This window comes from Salmo trutta, chromosome 14 (genome assembly GCF_901001165.1).
Source record: "Salmo trutta chromosome 14, fSalTru1.1, whole genome shotgun sequence".
Lineage (NCBI taxonomy): Eukaryota > Metazoa > Chordata > Actinopteri > Salmoniformes > Salmonidae > Salmo > Salmo trutta.
Window position 1 is genome coordinate 78,281,832 of NC_042970.1, and position 23,992 is coordinate 78,305,823.

The 23,992-nt window shown below is 41.0% G+C and overlaps 1 protein-coding gene across 1 annotated transcript; it reads right to left on the reverse strand.

Annotated features, from left to right (window-relative positions):
- Positions 1–592: 592 nt before the first annotated feature.
- LOC115147489 (B-cell receptor CD22-like) lies at positions 593–23,722 on the reverse strand. The gene is made up of 10 exons (XM_029689737.1): positions 23,716–23,722; positions 13,504–13,848; positions 11,899–12,099; positions 11,102–11,431; positions 4,726–4,812; positions 1,780–2,043; positions 1,268–1,361; positions 1,134–1,173; positions 937–1,017; positions 593–845 (listed from the first exon to the last, which is right to left on the reverse strand). The coding sequence occupies exons 4-10, from the start codon at positions 11,286–11,288 to the stop codon at positions 777–779; spliced, it is 822 nt and encodes a 273-aa protein (XP_029545597.1). The 5' UTR covers positions 11,289–11,431; positions 11,899–12,099; positions 13,504–13,848; positions 23,716–23,722; the 3' UTR covers positions 593–776.
- Between the last annotated feature and the right edge of the window lie 270 nt (positions 23,723–23,992).

Sequence of the window (23,992 nt, forward strand, 5' to 3'; positions counted from 1 at the left end):
TCAATATTATCCATATTAGTTGCTGAGAAAAGTACATTATGTAATTCTTTTGGTGGGAAATGTCCCATTGTAAAAGAATAGAAGTATAATCCATCCTATTTATCTTCAATATATATTAACATTACAAGGAAAAAACATTGGTGGTTCTCTTCTCTTCGGACCAGGTTCTGTTATGGTTCTCCACAGTCCAGGTTCTGTGGTGGTTCTCTTCAGTCCAGAATCTGTGGTGGTTCTCTTCAGTCCAGGTTCTGTGGTGGTTCTCTTCAGTCCAGGTTCTGTTATGGTTCTCCACAGTCCAGGTTCTGTGGTGGTTCTCTTCAGTCCAGAATCTGTGGTGGTTCTCTTCAGTCCAGGTTCTGTGGTGGTTCTCTTCAGTCCAGGTTCTGTGGTGGTTCTCTTCAGTCCAGGTTCTGTGGTGGTTCTCTTCAGTCCAGGTTCTGTGGTGGTTCTCTTCAGTCCAGGTTCTGTGGTGCTTCTCTTCAGTCCAGGTTCTGTGGTGCTTCTCTTCAGTCCAGAATCTGTGGTGGTTCTCTTCAGTCCAGAATCTGTGGTGGTTCTCTTCAGTCCAGGTTCTGTGGTGGTTCTCTTCAGTCCAGGTTCTGTGGTGGTTCTCTTCGGTCCAGGTTCTGTGGTGGCTCAGTATCTATTTGAGGGCATGTGTCACTGGGTGAGTCTCTCACATTCTGAACAAAGACACACTGAATGAGCACTTCATACAACACTTCATAAAATGTTTACACAAACACACACACACACACACACACACACACAGGGTGTCACTCTGGTGACCTGGTATTCTTCTTCAGAGATGTGCACATGTCACTGTTAGGGTCAGGATGGACACTCTGTAGAGAGAAAAAGAGGGAGGGGAAATGCATGAGCACTTTGAGACACCTCTCTATCATTTTCTCTAAACAAACACAATCAGAGACTTACTTCCAGAGTGTCGTAGTCAGGTGACCAGGTCTTCATGTTCAGACCTGTGTACGTGTCACTGTTACAGTCAGGACGGACACTCTGTGGAGAGAGAGAGAGAGAGAGAGAGAACATGGTAACAGTGAAAATAGTGTGAAAGAGACTGTTATGACACAGTAAATTAATGTCACCACGTGTGGAGGTGTAACTGATATCACCTGTGTGTCTGTTGTGGCATCACTTCCTCCTGTGGATCTCCTGTACAGAGGGACAGAGTGAGTTCAGATCTCTGCTGATCTCTAGTGGAGGTTTAAAATATGGTTATATTTAAATCTGTCTAGAAAATCCTCACCTCTTCATATAGTAGTAGATGGTGACTAGAAGAGCTCCAACAGTCAGGACAGCCCCCACCCCCACCACCACCACCAAAGGAACCCAGGGAAACACTGCTGCAGTATCATGGATTGATAGTACCAGTACCAGTCAAAAGTTTAAACACACCTACTCATTCAAGGGTTTTCCTTTATTTTTATTACATTTTCTACATTGTAGTATAATAGTGAAGACGTCCAAACTATGAAAAAACACATATGGAATCATGTAGTAACCAAAAGTGTTATACAAATCAAAATATATTTGAGATTTGAGATTGTTCAAAGTAGCCACCTTTGTCTAGATGAAGCTTTACACACTCTTGGCATTCTGCACTATTATTATTATTATCATACAATGTAGAAAATATTAAAAAATAAAGGAAAAACCCTGGAATGAGTAGATGTGTCCAAACTTCTGACTGGTATGTATATCAGTCAAATCTGTCGTACCACAGAGCACCAGAAATAAGAAACACCATGACATACTTACACATAACATTAATATGGACAGGGATGGAAGTCTTTGTCCCTTCAATGTTGCTAGCTTCACAGTAATATTCTCCTCTGTCCTCAGAGATGATGTTAGTGATTCTGTAACTCTGTCCTGATGCTTTTGGTGAGGCTACATTCTTCTTGTACCAGGTGTATTTGTCCACAGGTGGGTTGGCATCACTGCTGCAGGTCAGAGTCACTGAACTGCCCTCCACTATTTCACCAGAGGGACTGACTGACACGGAGGTGTTCCTTGGTCCATCTGGTGTAAGACAGTGGATTTAGTAAGAGTACAAATTAGGTCAGTTAAAAATATTATATTAACTTTCCACAAATGTACAGTTGAAGTCGGAAGTATACACACACCTTAGCCAAATACATTTAAACTCAGTTTATCACAATTCCAAAAAGTACAATCTTTGTCCTCATGTGCAGTTGCAAACCGTAGTCTGTCTTTTTTTAATGGTGGTTTTGGAGCAGTGGCTTCTTCCTTGCTGAGTGGCCTTTCTGGTTATGTCGATATAGGACTCGTTTTACTGTGGATATAGATACTTTTGTGCCCGTTTCCTCCAGCATTTTCACATCACATTTTCACTTTGCTGTTGTTCTGGGATTGATTTGCACTTTTCGCACCAAAGTACATTCATCTCTAGGAGACAGAACGCGTCTCCTTCCTGAGTGGTATGACGGCTGCGTGGTCCCATGGTGTTTATACTTGCGTACTATTGTTTGTAGAGATGAATGTGGTACCTTCAGGCATTTGGAAATTGCACCAAAGGATGAACCAGGCTTGTGGAGGTTTACAATTTTTTCTCTGAGGTCTTGGCAGATTTCTTTTGATTTTCTCAGGATGTCAAGCAAAGAAGCAGAGAGTTTGAAGGTAGGCCTTGAAATACATCCACAGGGACACCTCCAATTGACTCAAATGATGTCAATTAGCCTATCAGAAGCTTCTAAAGTCATGACATAATTTTCTGAAATTTTCCAAGCTGTTTAAAGGCACAGTGAACTTAGTGTATGTAAACTTCTGACCCACTGGAATTGTGATACAGTGAATTATAAGTGAAATAATCTGTCTGTAAACAATTGTTGGTTAGATGTCCTAACCAACTAGATGTCCTAACCAACTTGCCAAAACTATACAGTGCCTTGCAAAAGTATTCACCCCCCTTGGCGTTTTCCTATTTTGTTGCATTACAACCTGTAATTTAAATTGATTTTATTCAATAGTAGTCAAAATTGGTGAAGTGAAATGAAAAAAAATACTACTAAAAATATTCAAAAAAATGTAAAACGTTAAAGTGGTGCGTGCATATGTATTCACTCCCTTTGCTATGAAGCCCCTAAATAATATCTGGTGCAACCAATTACCTTCAGAAGTCACATAATTAGTTAAATAAACTCCACCTGTGTGCAATCTAAGTGTCACATGATCTGTCACATGATCTCAGTATATATACACCTGTTCTGAAAGGCCCGAGTCTGAAACACCACAAAGCAAGCGGCACCACCAAGCAAGCGGCACCATGAAGACCACGGAGCTCTCCAAACAGGTCAGGGACAAAGTTGTGGAGAAGTACAGATCAGGATTGGGTTATAAAAAACTTTGAACATCCCATGGAGCACCATTAAATCCATTATTAACAAATGGAAAGAATGTGGCACCACAACAAACCTGCCAAGAGCGGGCCGCCCACCAAAACTCACAGACTAGGCAAGGAGGGCATTAATCAGAGAGGCAACAAAGAGACCAAAGATAACCCTGAAGGAGCTGCAAAGCTCCACAATCGGAGATTGGAGTATCTGTCCATAGGACCACTTTAAGCAGTACACTCCACAGAGCTGGGCTTTTGTGAAGAGTTGAGAGAAAAAAGCCTTTGCTTAAAGAAAAAAATAAGCAAACATGTTTGGTGTTTGCCAAAAGGCATGTGGGAGACTCCATAAACATATGGAAGAAGGTTCTCTGGTCAGATGAGACTAAAATTTAGCTTTTTGGCCATCAAGGAAAACGCTATGTCTGGCGCTAACCCAACACCTCTGATCACCATGAGAACACCATCCCCACAGTGAAGCATGGTGATGGCAGCATCATGCTGTGGGGATGTTTTTCATCGGCAGGGACTGGGAAACTAGTCAGAATTGAAGGAATGATGGCGCTAAATCCAGGGAAATTCTTGAGGGAAACCTGTTTCAGTCTTCCAGAGATTTGAGACTGGGACGGAGGTTCACCTTCCAGCAGGACATTGACCCTAATCTTACTGCTAAAGCAACACTCGAGTGGTTTAAGGGGAAACATTTAAATGTCTTGGAATGGCCTAGTCAAAGCCCAGACCTCAATCCAATTGAGAATCTGTGGTATGACTTAAAGATTGCTGTACACCAGCGGAACCCATCCAGCTTGAAGGAGCTGGAGCAGTTTTGCCTTGAAGAATGGGCAAAGATCCTAGTGGCTAGATGTGCCAAGCTTATAGAGACATATTCCAAGAGACTGCTGCAAAAGGTGGCTCTACAAAGTATTGACTTTGGGGGGGGGGGTGAATAGTTATGCACGCTCAAGTTTTCAGTTTTTTTGTCTTATTTCTGGTTTGTTTCACAATAAAAAATATTTTGCATCTTCAAAGTGGTAGGCATGTTGTGTAAATCAAATGATACAAGCCCTGCAAAAATCTATTTTAATTCCAGGTTGCAAGGCAACAAAATGCCAAGGGGGATGAATTATTTTGCAAGCCACTGTAGTTTGTTAACAAGAAATTTGTGGAGTGGTTGAAAAACAAGTTTTAATGACTCCAACCTAAGTGTAAGTAGACTTCTGACTCCAACTGTACTTCTCCAAACAATTACTCTTAAATTCACACTTTTATTGAGGATGATCAATTCAAGTTTCATGTGGAGCTAATATCTGTAACTACATTGTTAAAATACCAAACTAAAGGTTTAAACTTACATCTGACCGTGAGAGTCTCTTCAGGAGAGGGGAGATCCTCATGGTCTTTTACAGCACAGGAGTATCTGCCTGTATCCTCACTGCTGACTGAGAATAGGATATAGACAGGAGAGTAGTTGTTGCTGTTTGGTATAGGCTGTCCATTCTTATACCAACTGTAGACTGTGATGGGGTCCAGTGTACATTTGGTTCTACATGTCAGTGTGACACTCTCCCTCTCTGACACAGATGTAGGATCCATCTCCAACACAACATCTAGAGTAAAAATAAAACAATTAATATTGTCTTCCTATACAGTGTATTCGAAAAACTATTCAGACCCCTTGCCTTTTTCACATTTTGTTACGTTACAGACTTATTCTAAAATTGATCATCAATTCCCTCATCAATCTTCACACAATACCCCATAATGACAAAGCAAAAACAGGTTTTTAGATGTATTTATTTTTTACTAATTAATAAAAAAAATACCTTACTTACATAAGTATTCAAACCCTTTTCCATGAGACTCGAAATTGAGCTCAGGTGCATCCTGTTTCCATTGATCATCCTTGATATATATTTACAACTTGATTGGAGTACACCTGTGGTAAATTCAATTGACTGGACAGGATTTGGAAAGGCACACACCTGTCTATATAAGGTCCCACAGTTGACAGTGCATGTCAGAGCAAAAACCAAGACACAATGTCGACAGAATTGTACGTCGAGCTCCGAGACAGGATTGTGCCGAGGCACAGATCTGGGGAAGGGTACCAAAACATTTCTGCAGCGTTGAAGGTCCACAAGAACACAATGGCCGCCATCATTCTTAAATGGAAGAAGTTTGGAACCACCAAGACTCTTCCTAGAGCTGGCCGCCCGGCCAAAGTGATCAATCGGGGGAGAAGGGCCTTGGTTAGGGAGGTGACCAAGAACCCAATGGTCACTCTGACAGAGCTCCAGAGTTCCTCTGTGGAGACGGGAGATCCTTCCAGAAGGACAACCATCTCTGCAGCACTCCACCAATAAGGCCTTTATGGTAGAGTGGCCAGACAGAAGCCACTCCTCAGTAAAAGGCACATGACAGCCCGCTTGGAGTTTGCCAAAAGGCACCTTCCAACAGGACAAGCACACAGCCAAGACAACACAGAAGTGGCTTTGGGACAAGTCTCTGAATGTCCTTGAGTGGCCCACCCAGAGCCCGGACTTGAACCCGATCAAACATCTCTGGAGAGACCTGAAAATAGCTGTGCAGCGACTCTCCCCATCCAACCTGACAGAGCTTGAGAGGATTTGCAGAGAAGAATGGGAGAAACTCCCCAAATACAGGTGTACTAAGCTTGTAGCACCATACCCAGGAAGACTCAAGGCTGTAATATGTGATAAATATATATATTTTTTTATATATTTGCAAAAAAAAAAAAATACGTTTTTGTATTGTGTGTAGATTGATGGAGGGAAAAAACAACATAATCCATTATAGAATAAGGCTGTAATGTAACAAAATTTGGAAAAAGGTAAGGGGTCTGAATACTTTCCGCATTAATTGTATATTATGTCCTCTTATGTGCAATACTAAATTAGGTATTTTTCTGTGACATACCACTAATATGTCTGTAGGACTGCCCTGTTGGAGCTAGGGGGCAGTATTTGCACGGCCGGATAAAAAACGTACCCGATTTAAACTGGTTACTACTCTTGCCCAGAAATAAGAATATGCATATAATTAGTAGATTTGGATAGAAAACAGTCTAAAGTTTCTAAAACTGTTTGAATGGTGTCTGTGAGTATAACAGAACTCATATGGTAGGCCAAAACCTGCGAAGATTCCATACAGGAAGTGCCCTGTCTGACAATTTGTTCTCCTTCTGTGGCATCTCTATCGAAAATACAGCATCTCTGCTGTAACGTGACATTTTCTAAGGCTTCCATTGGCTCTTGGAAGGCGCCAGAGAGTGGAATGATGTCTCTGCAGTGTCTGGGCAAAAAACAGCAGGAGTTTTTGTGAGTGGACAGGCAGGGAACAATGACACTGGAGTGCTTGTCCACGAGACGATCATGTTTTTCTTTCAGTCTATGAATGAATATAACGTCACCCGGTTGGAATATTATCGCTATTTTACGAGAAAAATAGCATAAAAATAGATTTTCAACAGCGTTTGACATGCTTCGAAGTACGGTAATGGAATATTTTGAATTTTTTTGTCACGAAATGCGCCCGCGCGCCACCCTTCGGATAGTGACCTCAACGCACGAACAAAACGGAGCTATTTCAATATAACTATGGATTATTTCGAACCAAAACAACATTTGTTGTTGAAGTAGAAGACCTGGGAGTGCATTCTGATGAAGAACAGCAAAGGTAATCCAATTTTTATTATTGTAATTCTGAGTGTAGTGAGCACCAAACTTGGTGGGTGTGAAATTAGCTAGCCTGTGATGGCCGAGCTATCTACTCAGAATATTGCAAAATGTGCTTTCGCTGAAAAGCTATTTTAAAATCTGACACTGCAATTGCATAAAGGAGTTCTGTATCTATAATTCTTAAAATAATTGTTATGTTTTTTGTAAACGTTTATTGTGAGTAATTTAGTAAATTCACCGGAAGTTTGCGGTGGGTATGCTAGTTCTGAACATCACATGCTAACTCTGCTGACATAATCTAATGTTTTGCTTTCGTTGTAAAGCATTTTTGAAATTGGACAATGTGGTTAGATCAACAAGAGTCGTATCTTTAAAATGGTGTAAAATAGTCATATGTTTGAGAAATTGAAGTTATAGCATTTTTAAGGTATTTGTATCCACCATTGGATATTGGTGAGGCGTTCCGCTAGCCGATCGTCTGTCCCTAACAGGTTTTAAGCAGGTCAACATTTGCAAGGCCGCGGGGCCAGACAGATTACCAGGACATGTACTCAGAGCATGCTCTGACCAACTGGCAAGTGTCTTAATTGATCTTTTCAACCTCTCTGTAAAACCTACATGTTTCAAGCAGACCACATTAGTCCCTGTGCCCAAGAAAGCAAAAGTAACCTGCCTAAATGACTACCGCCCCATAGCACTCACGTCGGTAGCCATGAAGTGCTTTGAAAGACTGGTCATGGCTCACATCAACACAATAATCCTGGAAAACCTAGACCCACTCCAATTCACATACCGCCCCAACAGATTATGCAATCTCAATCGCACTCCGCACTGCTCTTTCCCACCTGGACAAAAGGAACACCTATGTGAGAATGCTGTTCATTGACTACAGCTCACCATTCAATACCATAGTGCCCACAAAGCTCATCACTAAGCTAAGAACTCTGGGACTACACATCTCCTTTTGCACCTGGATCCTGGACTTCCTGACTGGCTGCCCCCTGGTGGTAAAGGTAGGCAACAACACATCTGCCACGCTGATTCTCAACACTGGGGCCCATCAGGGGAGAATGCTTAGTCCCCTCCTGTACTCTTTGTTAACCTACAACTGTGTGGCCAAGCACGACTCCAACACCATCATTCAGTATGCTGACGACACAATGGTGGCAGGCTTGATCACCAACAACAATGAGACAGCGTATAGGGAGGAGGTCAGAGACCCGGCAGTGTGGTGTCTACAGGAAAAGGAGGGCCGAACACACCCACATTGACGGGGTTGTAGTGGAGCGTGTTGAGAGTTTCAAGTTCCTTGGTGTCCACATCACCAACAAAGTAACCCCTTGGGTTGTGCCGTGGCGGAGATCTTTGTGGTCTATACTCGCCTTGTCTCAGGATGGTAAGTTGGTGGTTGACGATATCCCTCTAGTGGTGTGGGGGCTGTGCTTTGGCAAAGTGGGTGGGGTTATATCCTGCCTGTTTGGACATGTCCGGGGGTATCGTCGGATGGGGCCACAATGTCTCCCGACCGCTCCTGTCTCAGCCTCCAGTATTTATGCTGCAGTAGTTTATGTGTCGGGGGGCTAGAGTCAGTCTGTTATATCTGGAGTCTCTCTCTCTCTCTCTCTCTCTCTCTCTCTCTCTCTCTCTCTCTCTGTCTCTCTCTCTCTACTCCTGAGGTGCTGACCTGTTGCCCCCTCGACAACCACTGTGATTATTATTTGACCCTGTTGGTCATCTATGAACATCTTAGCCATGTTCTGTTATAATCTCTGGCACAGCCAGAAGAGGACTGGCCACCCCTCATAGCCTGGTTCCTCTCTAGGTTTCTTCCTAGGTTCTGGCCTTTTTAGGGAGTTTTTTCTAGCCACCGTGCTTCTACACCTGCATTGCTTGCTGTTTGGGGTTTTAGGCTGGGTTTCTGTACAGCACTTTGTGACATCAGCTGATGTAAGAAGGGCTTTATAAATCCATTTGATTGATGTTTTCTGAACACACCAAGACAGTCGTGAAGAGGGTACGACAATGCCTTTTCTCCCTAAGGAGACTGAAAAGACTTGGCATGGGTCCCCAGATCCTCAAAAAGTTCTACAGCTGCACCATCGAGAGCATCCTAAACAGTTGCATCACCGCCTGCTATGGCAATTGCTCAGCATCTTAAGGCACTACAGAGGGTAGTGCGTCACTGGGACCAAGGATCTATGTACTAGGCGTGATCAGAGGAAGGCCCAAAAAGACCCCAGTCTCCCAAGTCATAGACTGTTCTCTCTTTTACCGCACGGCAAGCAGTGCCGTAGTGCCAAGTCTCAGTCCAAAAGACTCCTTAACAGCTTCTACCCCCAAGCCATAAGACTGCTGAACAGTTAATCAAATGGCCACCTGGACTATTTGCATTGACCCCCCCCCCCCCTTGTTTTTGCGCTGCTGCTACTCGCTATTTATTATCTATGTATAGTCACTTTACCCCTACCTACATGTACAAATTACCTTGATTAACCTGTACTCCCGCACATTGACTCGGTACCGGTACCACCTGTATATAACCTCGTTATTGTTGTTTTATTGTGTTACTTTTTATTATCTATTTTCTTAAAACTGCAGTGTTGGTTAAAAGGATCAAACCCTTTTCTTTTTTTTTCACCTAAAATGACATACCCAAATCTAACTGCCTGTAGCTCAGGACCTGAAGCAAGGATATGCATATTCTTGACACCATTTGAATACATCCAACTGTGGCTCAGTTGGTAGAGCATGGTGTGTGCCAGGGTTGTGGGTTCGATTCCCATGGGGGGCCAGTACAAAATTTCTTTTTTTTAAATGCATGAAATGAAATGTATGCATTCACTACTGTAAGTCGCTCTGGATAAGAGCGTCTGCTAAATGACTAAAATGTAAATCTAAACACTTTCAAGTTTGTGGAAATGTGAAATGAATGTAGTAGAATATAACACGTTAGATCTGGTAAAAGAAGCTTTTTCCAATGTTTTTTTGTACCATCATCTTTGAAATGCAAGAGAAAAGCCAATATATGACGTAGGACTCCAGAAGCAATTTAGATTTTGGCCACTAGATGGCAGCAGTGTTTGTGCAAAGTTTTAGACTGATCCAATGAACCATTGTATTTCTGTTCAAAATGTTGCATCAAGTCTGGCCAAATGTGCCTAATTGGTTTATTGATCCATTTTCAAGTTCATAACTGTGCACTCTCCTCAAACAATAGCATGGTATTATTTCACTGTAGTAGATACTGTAAATTGGACAGTGCAGTTAGATTAACAAGAATTTAAGCTTTCATATCCCATATCATATATGTCTATGTCCTGTGAAATGTTCTTGTTACTTACAACCCCATGCTAATCACATTTGACTAAGTTATCCTAACCATCCCACGGGGCGGGACACCAATCCTGTAGAGGTTTTAAGGGCTTGTAAGTAAGCATTTCACCGTAAGGTCTACACCTGCTGTATTTGGCGCATGTGACAAATAAAATTTTATTTGATCATGCACCTATCTAGAAATGTGGGCAGGGGAAGAAAATACATAATTTATGCACTTAAATAGCGAATGGAGGCCGCTTTTCCCATGGTTACTTTTCATGATAGCCAGGTAGGCTATACTCCTGCTGTAAAGGGCAGTAAAGTGCTTGATATTTGGAAAGTTGAGAAATAAATATAGTAGGCCTAGCCTACAGAAAGCTGATGGGATCCTCCTCTTTTTAATAGAGGCCATCACTCAGTTTTCTCACGCAATTGCATAGCCTATAGAAATGTTGCACAACATGAGCTCATGTTTGATTAGATTTTTGATTACATTTGCATTGATGTCAGAGTTATTAGAGGGGCAATAGATTGCTGAGTACCAGGCAGTTAGTACGTTTGGTAGGCTACTAATGACCATCAGCAGCATCTGAGCTTGGAGAAGGCTAATTACCGTGACTAAACAGTCACGTGGAATTTGACAGGCCTCATGACTCATGACTGGCTGTGTGGCGGTAATATGGTCACCGTAACAGCCCTATGTGTGACAGATTACCTGTGACAATCAGGGAGACAGGTGAGCCAGCAAACTTTTCTCCGGATGTTATCAATCTGAACCTGTACCCAGCAGAGTCACTCACTCTCAGGTCTGTGAGTCTCAGGGTACCCTCACTCTTCATATCTCCAAGGTACTCTATATGACCCTTATATCCTGGCACTGAGCTCAGATCTTCAGGATCCATATCTGACTCCCATTTAGTAAACCAGAAAGTCTTTTTGATCTCCTGATCACTGGGATATGTGTAAGAGCAGGATATGTCCACTGTTGACCCCTTCAAGGCGCAGATACTCTGATGGGTGTAAGTCACAATCCAACAGTTCTTACCTGAAATACAAAAAGACAACAGAACACCTTACAAAAGTCTTTCATTGCAATACCTACCAGTATACACTTATGTTGTTAATAAAGTAGGAAAACAATAATTACAGTAGTGAAAACCATAATGATATGCTGTGAAAGTAACCAGGAAGTGACTACCCTTTCAGCATTGTAGTTTCTAAACCTTAAAAATACATTCAAATGAATGGGTGTTCAATGTGCCAACATATTGAGCAAAGGTTTTCATAAAAGGAATCTGGTAGAAGTAAATTCACCCACAAACATGAATATAATTTAATATATCTTATGAATTTGATATACAATCTTGAAGCCCTTCCACATAGCGTGGGAAAAGATACGGAACTAAAGCAGAAGTGGACGGCACATTAACAGAAAATAAAATTATAATAATCTCACAAACTGAAACAACATTTTATTTGTATGAAAATTGTATTTAAAAAGTCCACACTCACACACTGGAAGAGAGTGGAGATCCTCGTGGCCTTTTACAGCACAGGAGTAACTGTCTGCATCCCTAAAGTAGTCTGAGTACAGGCTGGAAGTGTCCTCCTTTACTTTGTGTCCGTTCTTGTACCAGATGTAGGTGGGGTTGTCAGTCAGAGTACAGGTGGTGCTACAGGTCAGTGTCTTACCAGTCACCTTCACCTGAAGACCTGGAGAAAAAACAGTATCACTGTACAGTCATGGCCAAACGTTTTGAGAATGACACAAATATTAGTTTTCACAAAGTCTCCTGCCTCAGTTTGTTTGATGGCAATTTGCATATACTCCAGAATGTTATGAAGAGTGATCAGATGAATTGCAATTAATTGCAAAGTCCCTCTTGCCATGCAAATGAACTGAATCCCCCAAAAACATTTCCACTGCATTTCTGCAGAAGGCTTCAGGGCGCCCAAGAATGTCCAGCAAGCGCCAGGACCGTCTCCTAAAGTTGATTCAGCTGCGGGATCGGGGCACCACCAGTACAGAGCTTGCTCAGGAATAGCAGCAGGCAGGTGTGAGTGCATCTGCACGCACAGTGAGGCAAAGACTTTTGGAGGATGACCTGGTGTCAAGAAGGGCAGCAAAGAAGCCACTTCTCTACAGGAAAAACATCAGGGACAGACTGATATTCTGCAAAAGGTACAGGGATTGGACTGCTGAGGACTGGGGTAAAGTCATTTTCTCTGATGAATCACCTTTACGATTGTTTGGGGCATCCGGAAAAAAGTTTGTCCGGAGAAGACAAGGTGAGCGCTACCATCAGTCCTGTGTCATGCCAACAGTAAAGCATCCAGAGACCATTCATGTGTGGGGTTGCTTCTCAGCCAAGGGAGTGGGCTCACTCACAATTTTGCCTAAGTACACAGCCATGAATAAAGAATGGTACCAACACATCCTCCGAGAGCATCTTCTCCCAACCATCCAGGAACAGTTTGGTGACGAACAATGCCTTTTCCAGCATGATGGAGCACCTTGCCATAAGGCAAGTGATAACTAAGTGGCTCGGGGAACAAAACATCGATATTTTGGGTCCATGGCCAGGAAACTCCCCAGACCTTAATCCCATTGAGAACTTGTGGTCAATCCTCAAGAGGTGGGTGGACAAACAAAAACCCACAAATTCTGACAAACTCCAAGCATTGATTATGCAAGAATGAGCTGCCATCATTCAGGATGTGGCCCAGAAGTTAATTGACAGCATGCCAGGGCGGATTGCAGAGGTCTTGAAAAAGAAGGGTCAACACTGCAAATATTGACTCTTTGAATCAACTTCATCTAATTGTCAATAAAAGCCTTTGACACTTATGAAATGCTTGTAATTATATTTAGTATTCCATAGTAACATCGGACAAAAATATCTAAAGACCCTGAAGCAGTAAACTTTGTGAAAATTAATATTTGTGTCATTCTCAAAACTTTTGGCCACGACTGTATATCCCTTTATCACTGACGTATCACTCTAATACAAATATGGAAGAAATCCTGTTATACAGACATAAATACAAACCAAGACAATTTTCCTGAACTAATTGGAATTTACAGTAACAGTTTAGCTATATTGAATGTAACTGTACCTGCGACAGACAGAGTGACTCCAGGACTGCCAATATATCTCCCTCCTGCCTGATCTGTTAATAATCTGATTTTGTACTCAGCAGAGTCACTCTCTCTCAGGTCTGTGATTTTCAGGATAGAGTCTTTCTTCTTATCTCCATGATACTCCAGACGACCTGCATACTCTGGGTCCTGAGCTAGACTGTCAGGTTCTTTACCAGTCCCCAATTCAGTGAACCAGAAGGCTGTTGTGACTGCACCATTGGGATATGTGTACGTGCAGGACAGCTCCACTGAAGACCCCTTCAAGACACAGATACTATTCTTGGTGTAGGTCACAGTCCAGCCATCCTGACCCAGTACCACTGAAAAAGTCACAACACAATTGTATCAAAATTAAGCCAAGGTCTGTTGGCACAGACTAAGGGACGGATCGAGAGACAACAGATCAAGGTGTGCCGTGCTACTATAGTTTGTGAGGCCTGGCCTACTGTAAAACTTCAATTAGTTTGGGCGTTTATTTGCTTACCGGTAAATAACGGAACACAACAGATGCTTTATTACAGACAGGCTTCTACTTGAGCCAGGCTTCTATTTCTTAATTTCCTTCACTAACGTGTTAGGGACAGATCACAATTTACTGGGGGGGTCCAAAATAGCAGAGGGTTGTCAAACTTTTTGTTGCTTTGGGGAGGGTTGTGTGTTTTTTTATTGGCCACAGGGGAGTTGTTTCTCTGGGTAAAATGCGTTATTTTTCAGGTTTACTATATAATGTCTTCTATGCTAGCCAAATGTCCTCCTCATCTTGTATGCGCCTCCACTATATCAAGGTGTTTTGGTACTTCCATTATGCACTACACTTTTACACATGGTAACTTTTGCTATACCACAGGTCAATATAGTCTACCTACCACAGGTCAGTATAGTCTACCAGTCTAACTGTCTATGCTGCCCTAAATACACCATTCATAGTGACAATAGTGGTAGGTGGATCGTTTGTCCAGATCTGTAATTGGCTAATTAGCAATCATACCACACATAAAATCATTCAAAGCTGCATACATTTTCAATATGAATCCACAAGAACAAATCAGAATAGCTGATAGGCAGCAGAGAGACCAGGTGCATCATTGGGCAAGAAAGAACATGAGACACACATTTTAATAAGCTCCCCTAATGATCTTGTTTAGGGACAATACAATGATCCTACATAGGCTAGACTACAAAACAACAACGCAATGAATAGTTTCAATATTGTTTTTAAGTGAGTACACAATTCTACTGTAGTGAAAATGTCATTTGAATAATGGCGCAAAAGCCCTGTGATTTGAATGTTTTATGCAAATAAAGTACATGTTGGATAGAAAATGTCACAACATCATGGGAAAGCATTTATTAGGCTACCGATTAAATAAATGATGATGAACCTCACAAAGTGGTGAAAGTGCACGGTGATGAGCTTGATGCTCCTTTCAATAAATATCGAGGTTCTTATTCTGGTGACATGTTGATTGATGCTTGGCTGCCGTTTGACAAATAAAAATAATTGTACACTTTTGTACATAATAATAGCATCATGTAGGCTACAGCTGCACTGTCTCTGCAAGCTGTTGGCTGGAAAGCACATGCCAATATCAGAGTTGGCACATTCGCTATATAACTGATAATGGATAATGAATAATTAAGGTACTGAATGGTTAGTCCCATAAGGTCTAGTAGAGGCCCGGGACAAAATGTGTGTGTGTGTGTTTTAGTGGGCCTAAGAGAACAGTAGGCATCTGTTTTACTCGACCTAGTAACTTGGAGAGACTTTGGAGAAAACCGGTAGGTACCTCTCCAAGGTTTCTCTAATCTTGGGGGGGGGGGGGGGGGGGGGGAGCACAGAGAGCGCTGGGTTGTGAGAAATCCGAGGAGTGTTTCATATATCTAGTGTTTGTGAAGTTTGTATGTGCGTTAGCAGGGAGGGAACTATAAAATAAATGTCTTTGTTATTTGGACCTCAGGACATTCTCTGAATAAAACTGTACAGATCTTTTGCAGAAAGTTGAGTCCTTGCCTAATTATTTAACCCATTGTCTTACAAAACCCGGGGATTAGTCAAGGCTTATTGATTGCTAATTATTATCATTAAGATATAAAATTCCATTAACAATAACGCAACATGTTTTTGTGACAAAACCATCAGTAGGCCTGTAGTTTAAAATATTTATAGAGTTGAAAATGAGATGGAAACCCATTTAACTTTTTATTTGGTACATGGGAAGTTAATCCCAAAAGTTATTTATATGTGCACTACGTATTTACACAGACTTTTACGCGCAAAAACTCAATTTGTTGGAAACACAACTCTGATGGGAAAATGTGCATGCTATTTCTATGTAGATTTTAAAATATTTGCTTCACCAGCAGCCCCAAACATCTAAAGAATAAGCTACAGACCAGCCAAAGGCTTGTAAGAATTGTACTTATACTCCCCCTTTATACTCATCTGGAGGTCAAGCATTTTTGTCTGCATTTCTATAAAGTGTCTGTATCTATGTAATTGTATATGCATTTATGTTAAAGATAGCGACCACAATGGAAATAAGTCCCTGACTGCATTGTGCAATACTGGTCACTTTTAAATAACTGTGTGTATATACATGTGTTTTTTTAACTGACAAATAAAATCAATCCATCAATCAATTTAAACTGTGAAGTGACCATTTGATGAATGGAAAGAGACATCCGTTACAAAACACCAAAAAGTTCAACGACATTCAGAGATTGTCAAGCCAAGCCTTCAATACTGGGTAAGACTACAAGATAAGGAGGGATGTATTATCTGTTTGTCCAGATTGAGATCGCGTATTGATTGTGGTTTTAAAAACGCAAACCATGATATTGAAGTGCTCGAAGTCATTATGCTTTTGCTTATTGGTTGTGTGGTGCATTGGCACAGAAACCTGTTGGTGGAAAATTTGTTGCATATATTTTATATACTGTATAAATAAATATGGCATCAAAATGTTGAAAATCTGATTTCCCCCTAGCTGATCATTGTCTGCAGCAGGCTCAGATCGTAGTGTAAAGAAACAGGCAGGGAGAGTGATCTCGTCGGTGGTGATCGGCGAACCCTCGACCTTCTGGCCAGTAACTTGGCGTGGCATTAACTGTGCCGCAAAAACATGCTGAAGTGGCGAAGTCAAATTTCACATTTATAAACATATAATGAAAATGAACTTGTCATGCCCTGATCTGTTTCACCTGTCCCTGTGATTGTCTCCACCCCCTCTAGGTGTCGCTAATTTTCCCCAGTGTATTTACCCCTGTGTTTCCTGTCTCTCGGTGCCAGTTCGTCTTGTATGTTTAAGTCAAGTCAACCAGCGGTTTCCCGTTCTCCTGCTTTTTGCTATTCTCCTTTTTCTAGTCCTCCCGGTTTTGACCCTTGCCTGTTTCTGCACTATGTACCCACCTGCCTGACCTTTCTGCCTGCCTTGACCACGAGCCTGTCTGCCACTCTGTGCCTCCTGGACTCTGATATGGTTTTGACCTTTTTGCCTGTCCACGACCATTCTCTTGCATACTCCTTTTGGATTAATAAACATTGTAAGACTCCAACCATCTGCCTCCTGTGTCTGCATCTGGTTCTCGCCTTGTGTCATGATATAACTGGGTGGGTTCGGACTAAATATAAAAGCACTAAAACTCTCTCTGAAAGCTTCACTTATACAAACATTTTACTTGAACCCAAAATGGTTCTCAAATAGATTACTAAGAAAAGCTCATCCCTTGTTTAAAAATTGCCTCTTTGTCTTTGTACAGATTGCCATGTCTAATTTTCAATTAATTGAAAATGAAACACTCTTCAAAGTATCTCTTTTCCAAAAAAAGCATTGCAGAGCTGGTTTCAATTTCATCCCCCAGAAAAGACAGAACAAATATTACAACACATATTATGGCTGACCTCAGATGTGCTGGTTGATAAAAGACCTGTATTTATGGAAAATGTTTGAAAAGGGTATTTTGTTTTCAAATTATATTGTAAATTGGTAAGGTAGAATTATGTATTTTATGGAGTTATTGGAATTGTATGGGAGGGTCTGCTCAGTCCAACATTACAACCAATTGATTACAGCATTACACAAATGGAGGCGGCAGGTGGCAGCGGTGGGAGGTAGGGAACTGGTGTGTCTACCCAATATAAAGGATCAAAACTGCCGGAGGAACAAAAACAGCATAAATAGGAAAGTATACCAGTTTCGTTTGAGGACCAGGATGTTGACAGCTGTGCCATACAGATTAAAAAAAACCTGGGAAGAGAATTTTTTTTGTACCAATTCCATGGTACAGGGTTTATGAGTTGATATATACATACAGTTGAAGTCGGAAGTTTACATACACTTAGGTTGGAGTCATTAAAACTTGTTTTTCAACCACTCCACAAATGTCTTGTTAACAAACTAGTTTTAGTAAGTCGGTTACGACATCTACTTTGTGCATGACACAAGTCATTTTTCCAACAATTGTTTACAGACAGATTATTTCACTTATAATTCACTGTATCACAATTCCAGTTGGTCAGAAGATTACATACACTAAGTTGACTGTGCCATTAACCTCCCTGGGCAAGGTGGGACATTTGTGTCCCACCTAGTCAACAGCCAGTGGAATCGCGTGACGCGAAATACAAATACCTCATAAATGCTATAACTTCTATAACTTAAATTTCTCAAACATGTGACTACTTCTCCTGAATCGAACCACGTTGTCCGATTTCAAAAAGGCTTTACAGCGAAAACAAAACATTAGATTATGTTAGGAGAGTCCATCGACAAAAACAACCACACAGCCATTTTCCTAGCAACTAGCATGCATCACAAATACCCAAAACACAGCTAAATGCAGCACTAACCTTTGACGATCTTCATCAGATGACACTCCTAGGACATCATGTTACACAATACATGCATTTTCTGTTCGATAAAGTTCATATTTATATATAAAAACAGCATTTTACATCGGCGCGTGACGTTCAGAAAATATTTTCCCTCAAATACCGCCGGTGAATAAGCGCCACAATTTACAAAAATACTTGTCATAAACATTGATACAAAATTAAACTGTCATTCAAAGAATTATAGACGAACATCTCCTTTATGCAAATGCTATGAAAGATTTCAAAAAAGCTTCATGAGGAAAGCACACTTTGCAATAATCTGAGTACTGAGCTCAGAAAAATACACTAGGCTATACAGATAGCCGCCATCTTGGAGTCATCTAAAATCATACATTGCATTAGAAATATTCCCTTACCTTTGATCATCTTCATCAGAAGGCACTTCCAGGTATCCCAGGTCCACAATAAATGTTGTTTTGTTCGATAAAGTCCATAATTTATGTCCAAATAACTCCTTGTTGTTCGTGCGTCCAGTAAGCTACTCCAAGTGTAGAAAGCGTGTGGACGATGTCGCGACGAAAAGTAAAAAAAAGTTGTATTTACGTTCGTTCAAACATGTCAAACGTTGTAAAACATCAATCTTTAGGGCCTTCAGAACGTGAAGATCCAATAATATTTCAACCGGACGGTTCCTGTGTCTTGAAAAAGGTTTTGGAACGGGAGGATCCTCCCTCGTGAACGCGCTCCAAGACGTGATGTCACCTCATGCCTCAACAACTTCCCCTCCTTGTCATTCGGGCTCTGTTCATCGTAGAAGCTTCAAATAACTTTGTAAAGACTGTCGACATCTAGTGGAAGCCGTAGGAAGTGCACAATTATTACTACGTCACCGTGTATTCAATAGGAAACGACTTGAAGAGAGCCCATGCATCCAGATTTCCACTTCCTGGTAGGATTTCTCTCAGGATTTTGCTTGCCATGTGAGTTCTGTTATACTCACCGACACCATTCAAACGGTTTTAGAAACTTCAGAGTGTTTTCTATCCAAATCTACTAATAATATGCATATCCTAGCTTCTGAGTTTGAGTAGGAGGCAGTTTCATATGGGCACATATTTTTTCCGAAATTGTCAATACTGCCCCCTAGCCCCAACAGGTTTTAAACAGCTTGGCAAATTCCAGAAAATGATGTCATGGCATTATAAGCTTCTGATTGGCTAATTGACATCATTTGAGTCAATTGGAGGTGTACCTGTGGATGTATTTCAAGGCCTACCTTCAAACTCTGTGCTTCTTTGCTTGACATCATGGGAAAATCAAAAATAAATCAGCCAAGACCTCAGAGAAAAGATTGGAGACATCCACAAGTGTGGTTTATCCTTGGGAGCAAAGGCCTGAAGGTACCACATTCATCGGTACAAACAATAGTACGCAAGTATAAACACCAAGGGACCACACAGCCGTCATACCGCTCAGGAAGGAGACGCATTCTGTCTCCTAGAGATGAACGTACTTTGGTATGAAAAGTGCAAATCAATCCCAGAACAGCAGCAAAGGACCCCGTGAAGATGCTGGAGGAAACAGGCACAAAATTATCTGTATCCACAGTAAAACAAGTCCTATATCGACATAACCTGAAAAGCAGCTCAGCAAGGAAGAAGCCACTGCTCCAAAACCGCCATAAAAAAAACAGACTATGGTTTGCAACTGCACATGGGGACAAAGATTGTACTTAAAGATCGAAATAAATCATTCTCTCTACTATTATTCTGACATTTCACATTCTTAAAATAAAGTGGTGATCCTAACTGACCTAAGACAGGAAATATTTACTAGGATTAAATGTCAGGAATTGTGAAAGACTGACTTTAAATGTATTTGGCGTATGGTGTATGTAAACTTCCGACTTTAACTGTATATTTAAAACGACTCAAGATTTCTTTCTTTTCAGCTAAAATGATTCTACACAATTCTTGCCACCAACAAAATGTTGAATATTTGGGGCATTCAGTTATCGTAGCTCTTCAGATTTTGTTGTGTGGATACAAAATCAATAGACAATTTGTTCTGTTATTGCCCTCAGGTAGCCTTTTTCTGGTCTCAGGTTCAGGAATGGCCCGAAAAAGCATAACATTAATCTAAAACTGACCATATAAATAGCATCATTGGGAGATCTGGAGAGAACTGGTCAGTCAATTACTAATATACTAATACTCTTAGGAATCAACTCACAATCTGTGGATTCAATTTGATAACATATATTCAAATTGTATGTTAAACATCACAGCATAGTTGAAAGATACATGGTGTGTAGAAATCCAAAGAGTGTGGCCAGCAGAGATAGGTGGGATGGGCTGAAGGAAACTGAGAGTTGTGGGAGTAGAGATGTGGGAGTGGAGTGTAGGGGATTGAATGACAGTCAAAGATAAAAGTAAAAAATTATGTCAAAATAAACAAACAATAAATGTTTGAATGACACTGAGGGGCAATGCTGTTACATCCAATGCCTGTTTTGAGTGAGGATGGTTGAGGGGCAGCTCTCGGGGAACTGTGGGAGGATCTTTGATGGTTGGTGGCCTGGTGGTTGGGAGCTTGGGCCGGTGGCCAAAAGGTTGTTGGTTTTGGGCCCATATTTGACATGGTCGGAGATCTGTCAACGTGCCCTTAGGCTTGGCGCTTGACTTCTGTTGCTCTGCATAGGATTGTCTGCTAGATGACTGACTGTAAATGTTTTGTTCACTTTGTTGAGTTGAGTGTGAATGGAAATCACAGATAAGCATCACTCAGTAAGGTGTGAAAGATAACTATTTAAAACCTGTTAGGGATAGGGGGCAGTATTTACACGGCCGGATAAAAAACGTACCCGATTTAATCTGGTTATTACTACTGCCCTGAAACTAGAATATGCATATAATTATTGGCTGAATGATGTCTTTGCAGCCCATGGCTGAAAAACATTAGCGCCTTTGGTAAGTGGTCTATCAGAGGACAATGAGACTGAGGCGCGTGCACGAGGCGACCCCATGTTTTTATTTTCTCTGTCTTTGAACTAAAACAGGGTTTCCCGGTCGGAATATTATCGCTTTTTTACGAGAAGAATTGCATAAAAATTGATTTTAAACAGCGGTTGACATGCTTCGAAGTACGGTAATGGAATATTTCGAATTTTTTTGTCACGAAACGCGTTGGGCGCGTCACCCTTATTTACCCTTCGGATAGTGTCTTGAACGCACGAACAAAACAGAGGATATTTGAACATAACTATGGATTATTTGGAACCAAACCAACATTTGTTATTGAAGTAGAAGTCTTGGGAGTGCATTCTGACGAAGAACAGCAAAGGTAATAACATTTTTCTTATAGTAAATCTGACTTTGGTGAGGGCTAAACTTGGTGGGTGTCTAAATAGCTAGCCCGTGATGGCTGGGCTATCTACTCAGAATATTGCAAAATGTGCTTTCACCGAAAAGCTATTTTAAAATTGGACATAGCGAGTGCATAAAGGAGTTCTGTATCTATAATTCTTAAAATAATTGTTATGTTTTTTGTGAACGTTTATCGTGAGTAATTTAGTAAATTCACCGGAAGTTTGCGGTGGGTATGCTAGTTCTGAACGTCACATGCTAATGTAAAAAGCTGTTTTTTGATATAAATATGAACTTGATTGAACAAAACATGCATGTATTGTATAACATAATGCCCTAGGAATGTCATCTGATGAAGATCATCAAAGGTTAGTGCTGCATTTAGCTGTGGTTTGTGTTTATGTGACATTATATGCTAGCTTGAAAAATGGGTGTCTGATTATTTCTGGCTGGGTACTCTGCTGACATAATCTAATGTTTTGCTTTCGTTGTAAAGCCTTTTTGAAATCGGACAGTGTGGTTAGATTAACGAGAGTCTTGTCTTTAAAATGGTGTAAAATAGTCATATGTTTGAGAAATTGAAGTAATAGCATTTTTAAGGTATTTGAATAACGCGCCACGGGATTCCACTGGCTGTTGAGTAGGTGGGACGATGTCGTCCCTCCTAGCCCAGAGAGGTTAACTGAAGTGGAGACTCCTAACAGAACACACCAGAATAACATTATGATTCTTAACCTTTTAGAAATGTCTGTAGATTATTAAACAGAGCAAGTATAAGATAAGAATGAGACCATACCTGCTACAGACCAGAGAAAGACCACCAACAAACTTCCTGCTGTTCTCAAGGCCATTGTTGCATCTCCCACCCTGCAGTCTTAGAAACATAAACAACAACTCACTCTATAGCTGGTGAATAACTCCTCCTGATACATTGAAGTAGAAACTGTAAATGGGGTACAGGGCCTCATTACTGAAAATGAATGAGTTGTTTTGTGCTATATTGTTGTCTCTGTGAATACTGTCTGTCTGTAAGTCTGTAAGTCTGTCTGTAAGTCTATTGTACTATGTATGTAATGTGTGTGACGTGTTGCATGTCTGTCTACATCTGTCTATTTATGCTGACATGATGTATGATACAAAAATAAATTCTGAATGTATACAATAGTTGTCATTATCATCACCACCATTATAAACAACAACAATCACTTATTGAACAGATCTGTAGTACTGTAAACACATATTTCTACATTGATTGTTCTGAAGCTGTTTAATTCTCAGAACCACAAATATAGGAGGATAAATGTTCAATCCTCTACGGTCCGTCAAGCTGTACAGCAGCCTAAAGACTGACCACCAGGTTCAATGATAACTCCTATCCCCAAACTGTGAGGATAAACAGCAAGTGACTCTCTCTCTCTCACACACACACACACACACACACACACACACACACACACACACACACACACACACACACACACACACACACACACACACACACACACACACACACACACACACACACACACACACACACACACACACACACACACACACACACACACACACCATCAGTGAAGGCCCATAAGGCCCATGGGTTCTGTATCAAAGTCTAGAGAGCTGGTTGTTATGGATGTAGAAAAGTTAAAACACACATCCTACACAGTATAGATGTCAACTCTACTCCCTATCAGTCCGGTCCTGAAGGGCCCTCAGATAAATCCACTGTTTCATTCACATACGCACACTGAGCAGAGATTCAAATCTTTGTTTGCATGTCTATTTTACCCTGGTTAATCATCTCTTCCCTATGTAGATCAACACTCCTACACTGAGACACTTTATGAATACTGACCCTGATGTAACAACCAAACCACAGCTCAAAACATAACAAGAAGTCAAATGATACATTACCCTCAAGAATATGACTAATAACTAAAAACAAATAACCAAAAACTATATTTCAAGATATTGTCAAGAGTACTTACAGAGTGAAGTGAAGGGGAGAGGTCTTGTACAGTGAGTTAACTGGTTGATACATATTTAAAGTAGTCGAGACACAAGTAGCTGATACAGAACTGTCCTTTCCTCTTTAGGTCATTAATATGCATGAGGACCAGACCAGCACGTCAGAAAAGGGAGGTTACTGTATTAAAATGGGCCCTGCATTTCTAAAATTGACAAAATGTCCACCATTTCCATTTTCATTAAATACAGAACCATGCTAACAATATGTTGACTATTCTATATGGAATGTTTATAATG

Bases quoted from the DNA above. Each gene is read 5' to 3' on its own strand.
- LOC115147489 (XM_029689737.1), bottom strand. From the start codon at position 11,288: ATGGATCCTGAAGATCTGAGCTCAGTGCCAGGATATAAGGGTCATATA. The intron at 4,813-11,101 runs GTAATCTGTCAC...TCCTATTCTCAG, and splicing joins TGTCTCCCTGATTGTCACAG to TCAGCAGTGAGGATACAGGC. The intron at 1,362-1,779 runs GTAAGTATGTCA...ATACTGCAGCAG, and splicing joins TGTCCATATTAATGTTATGT to TGTTTCCCTGGGTTCCTTTG.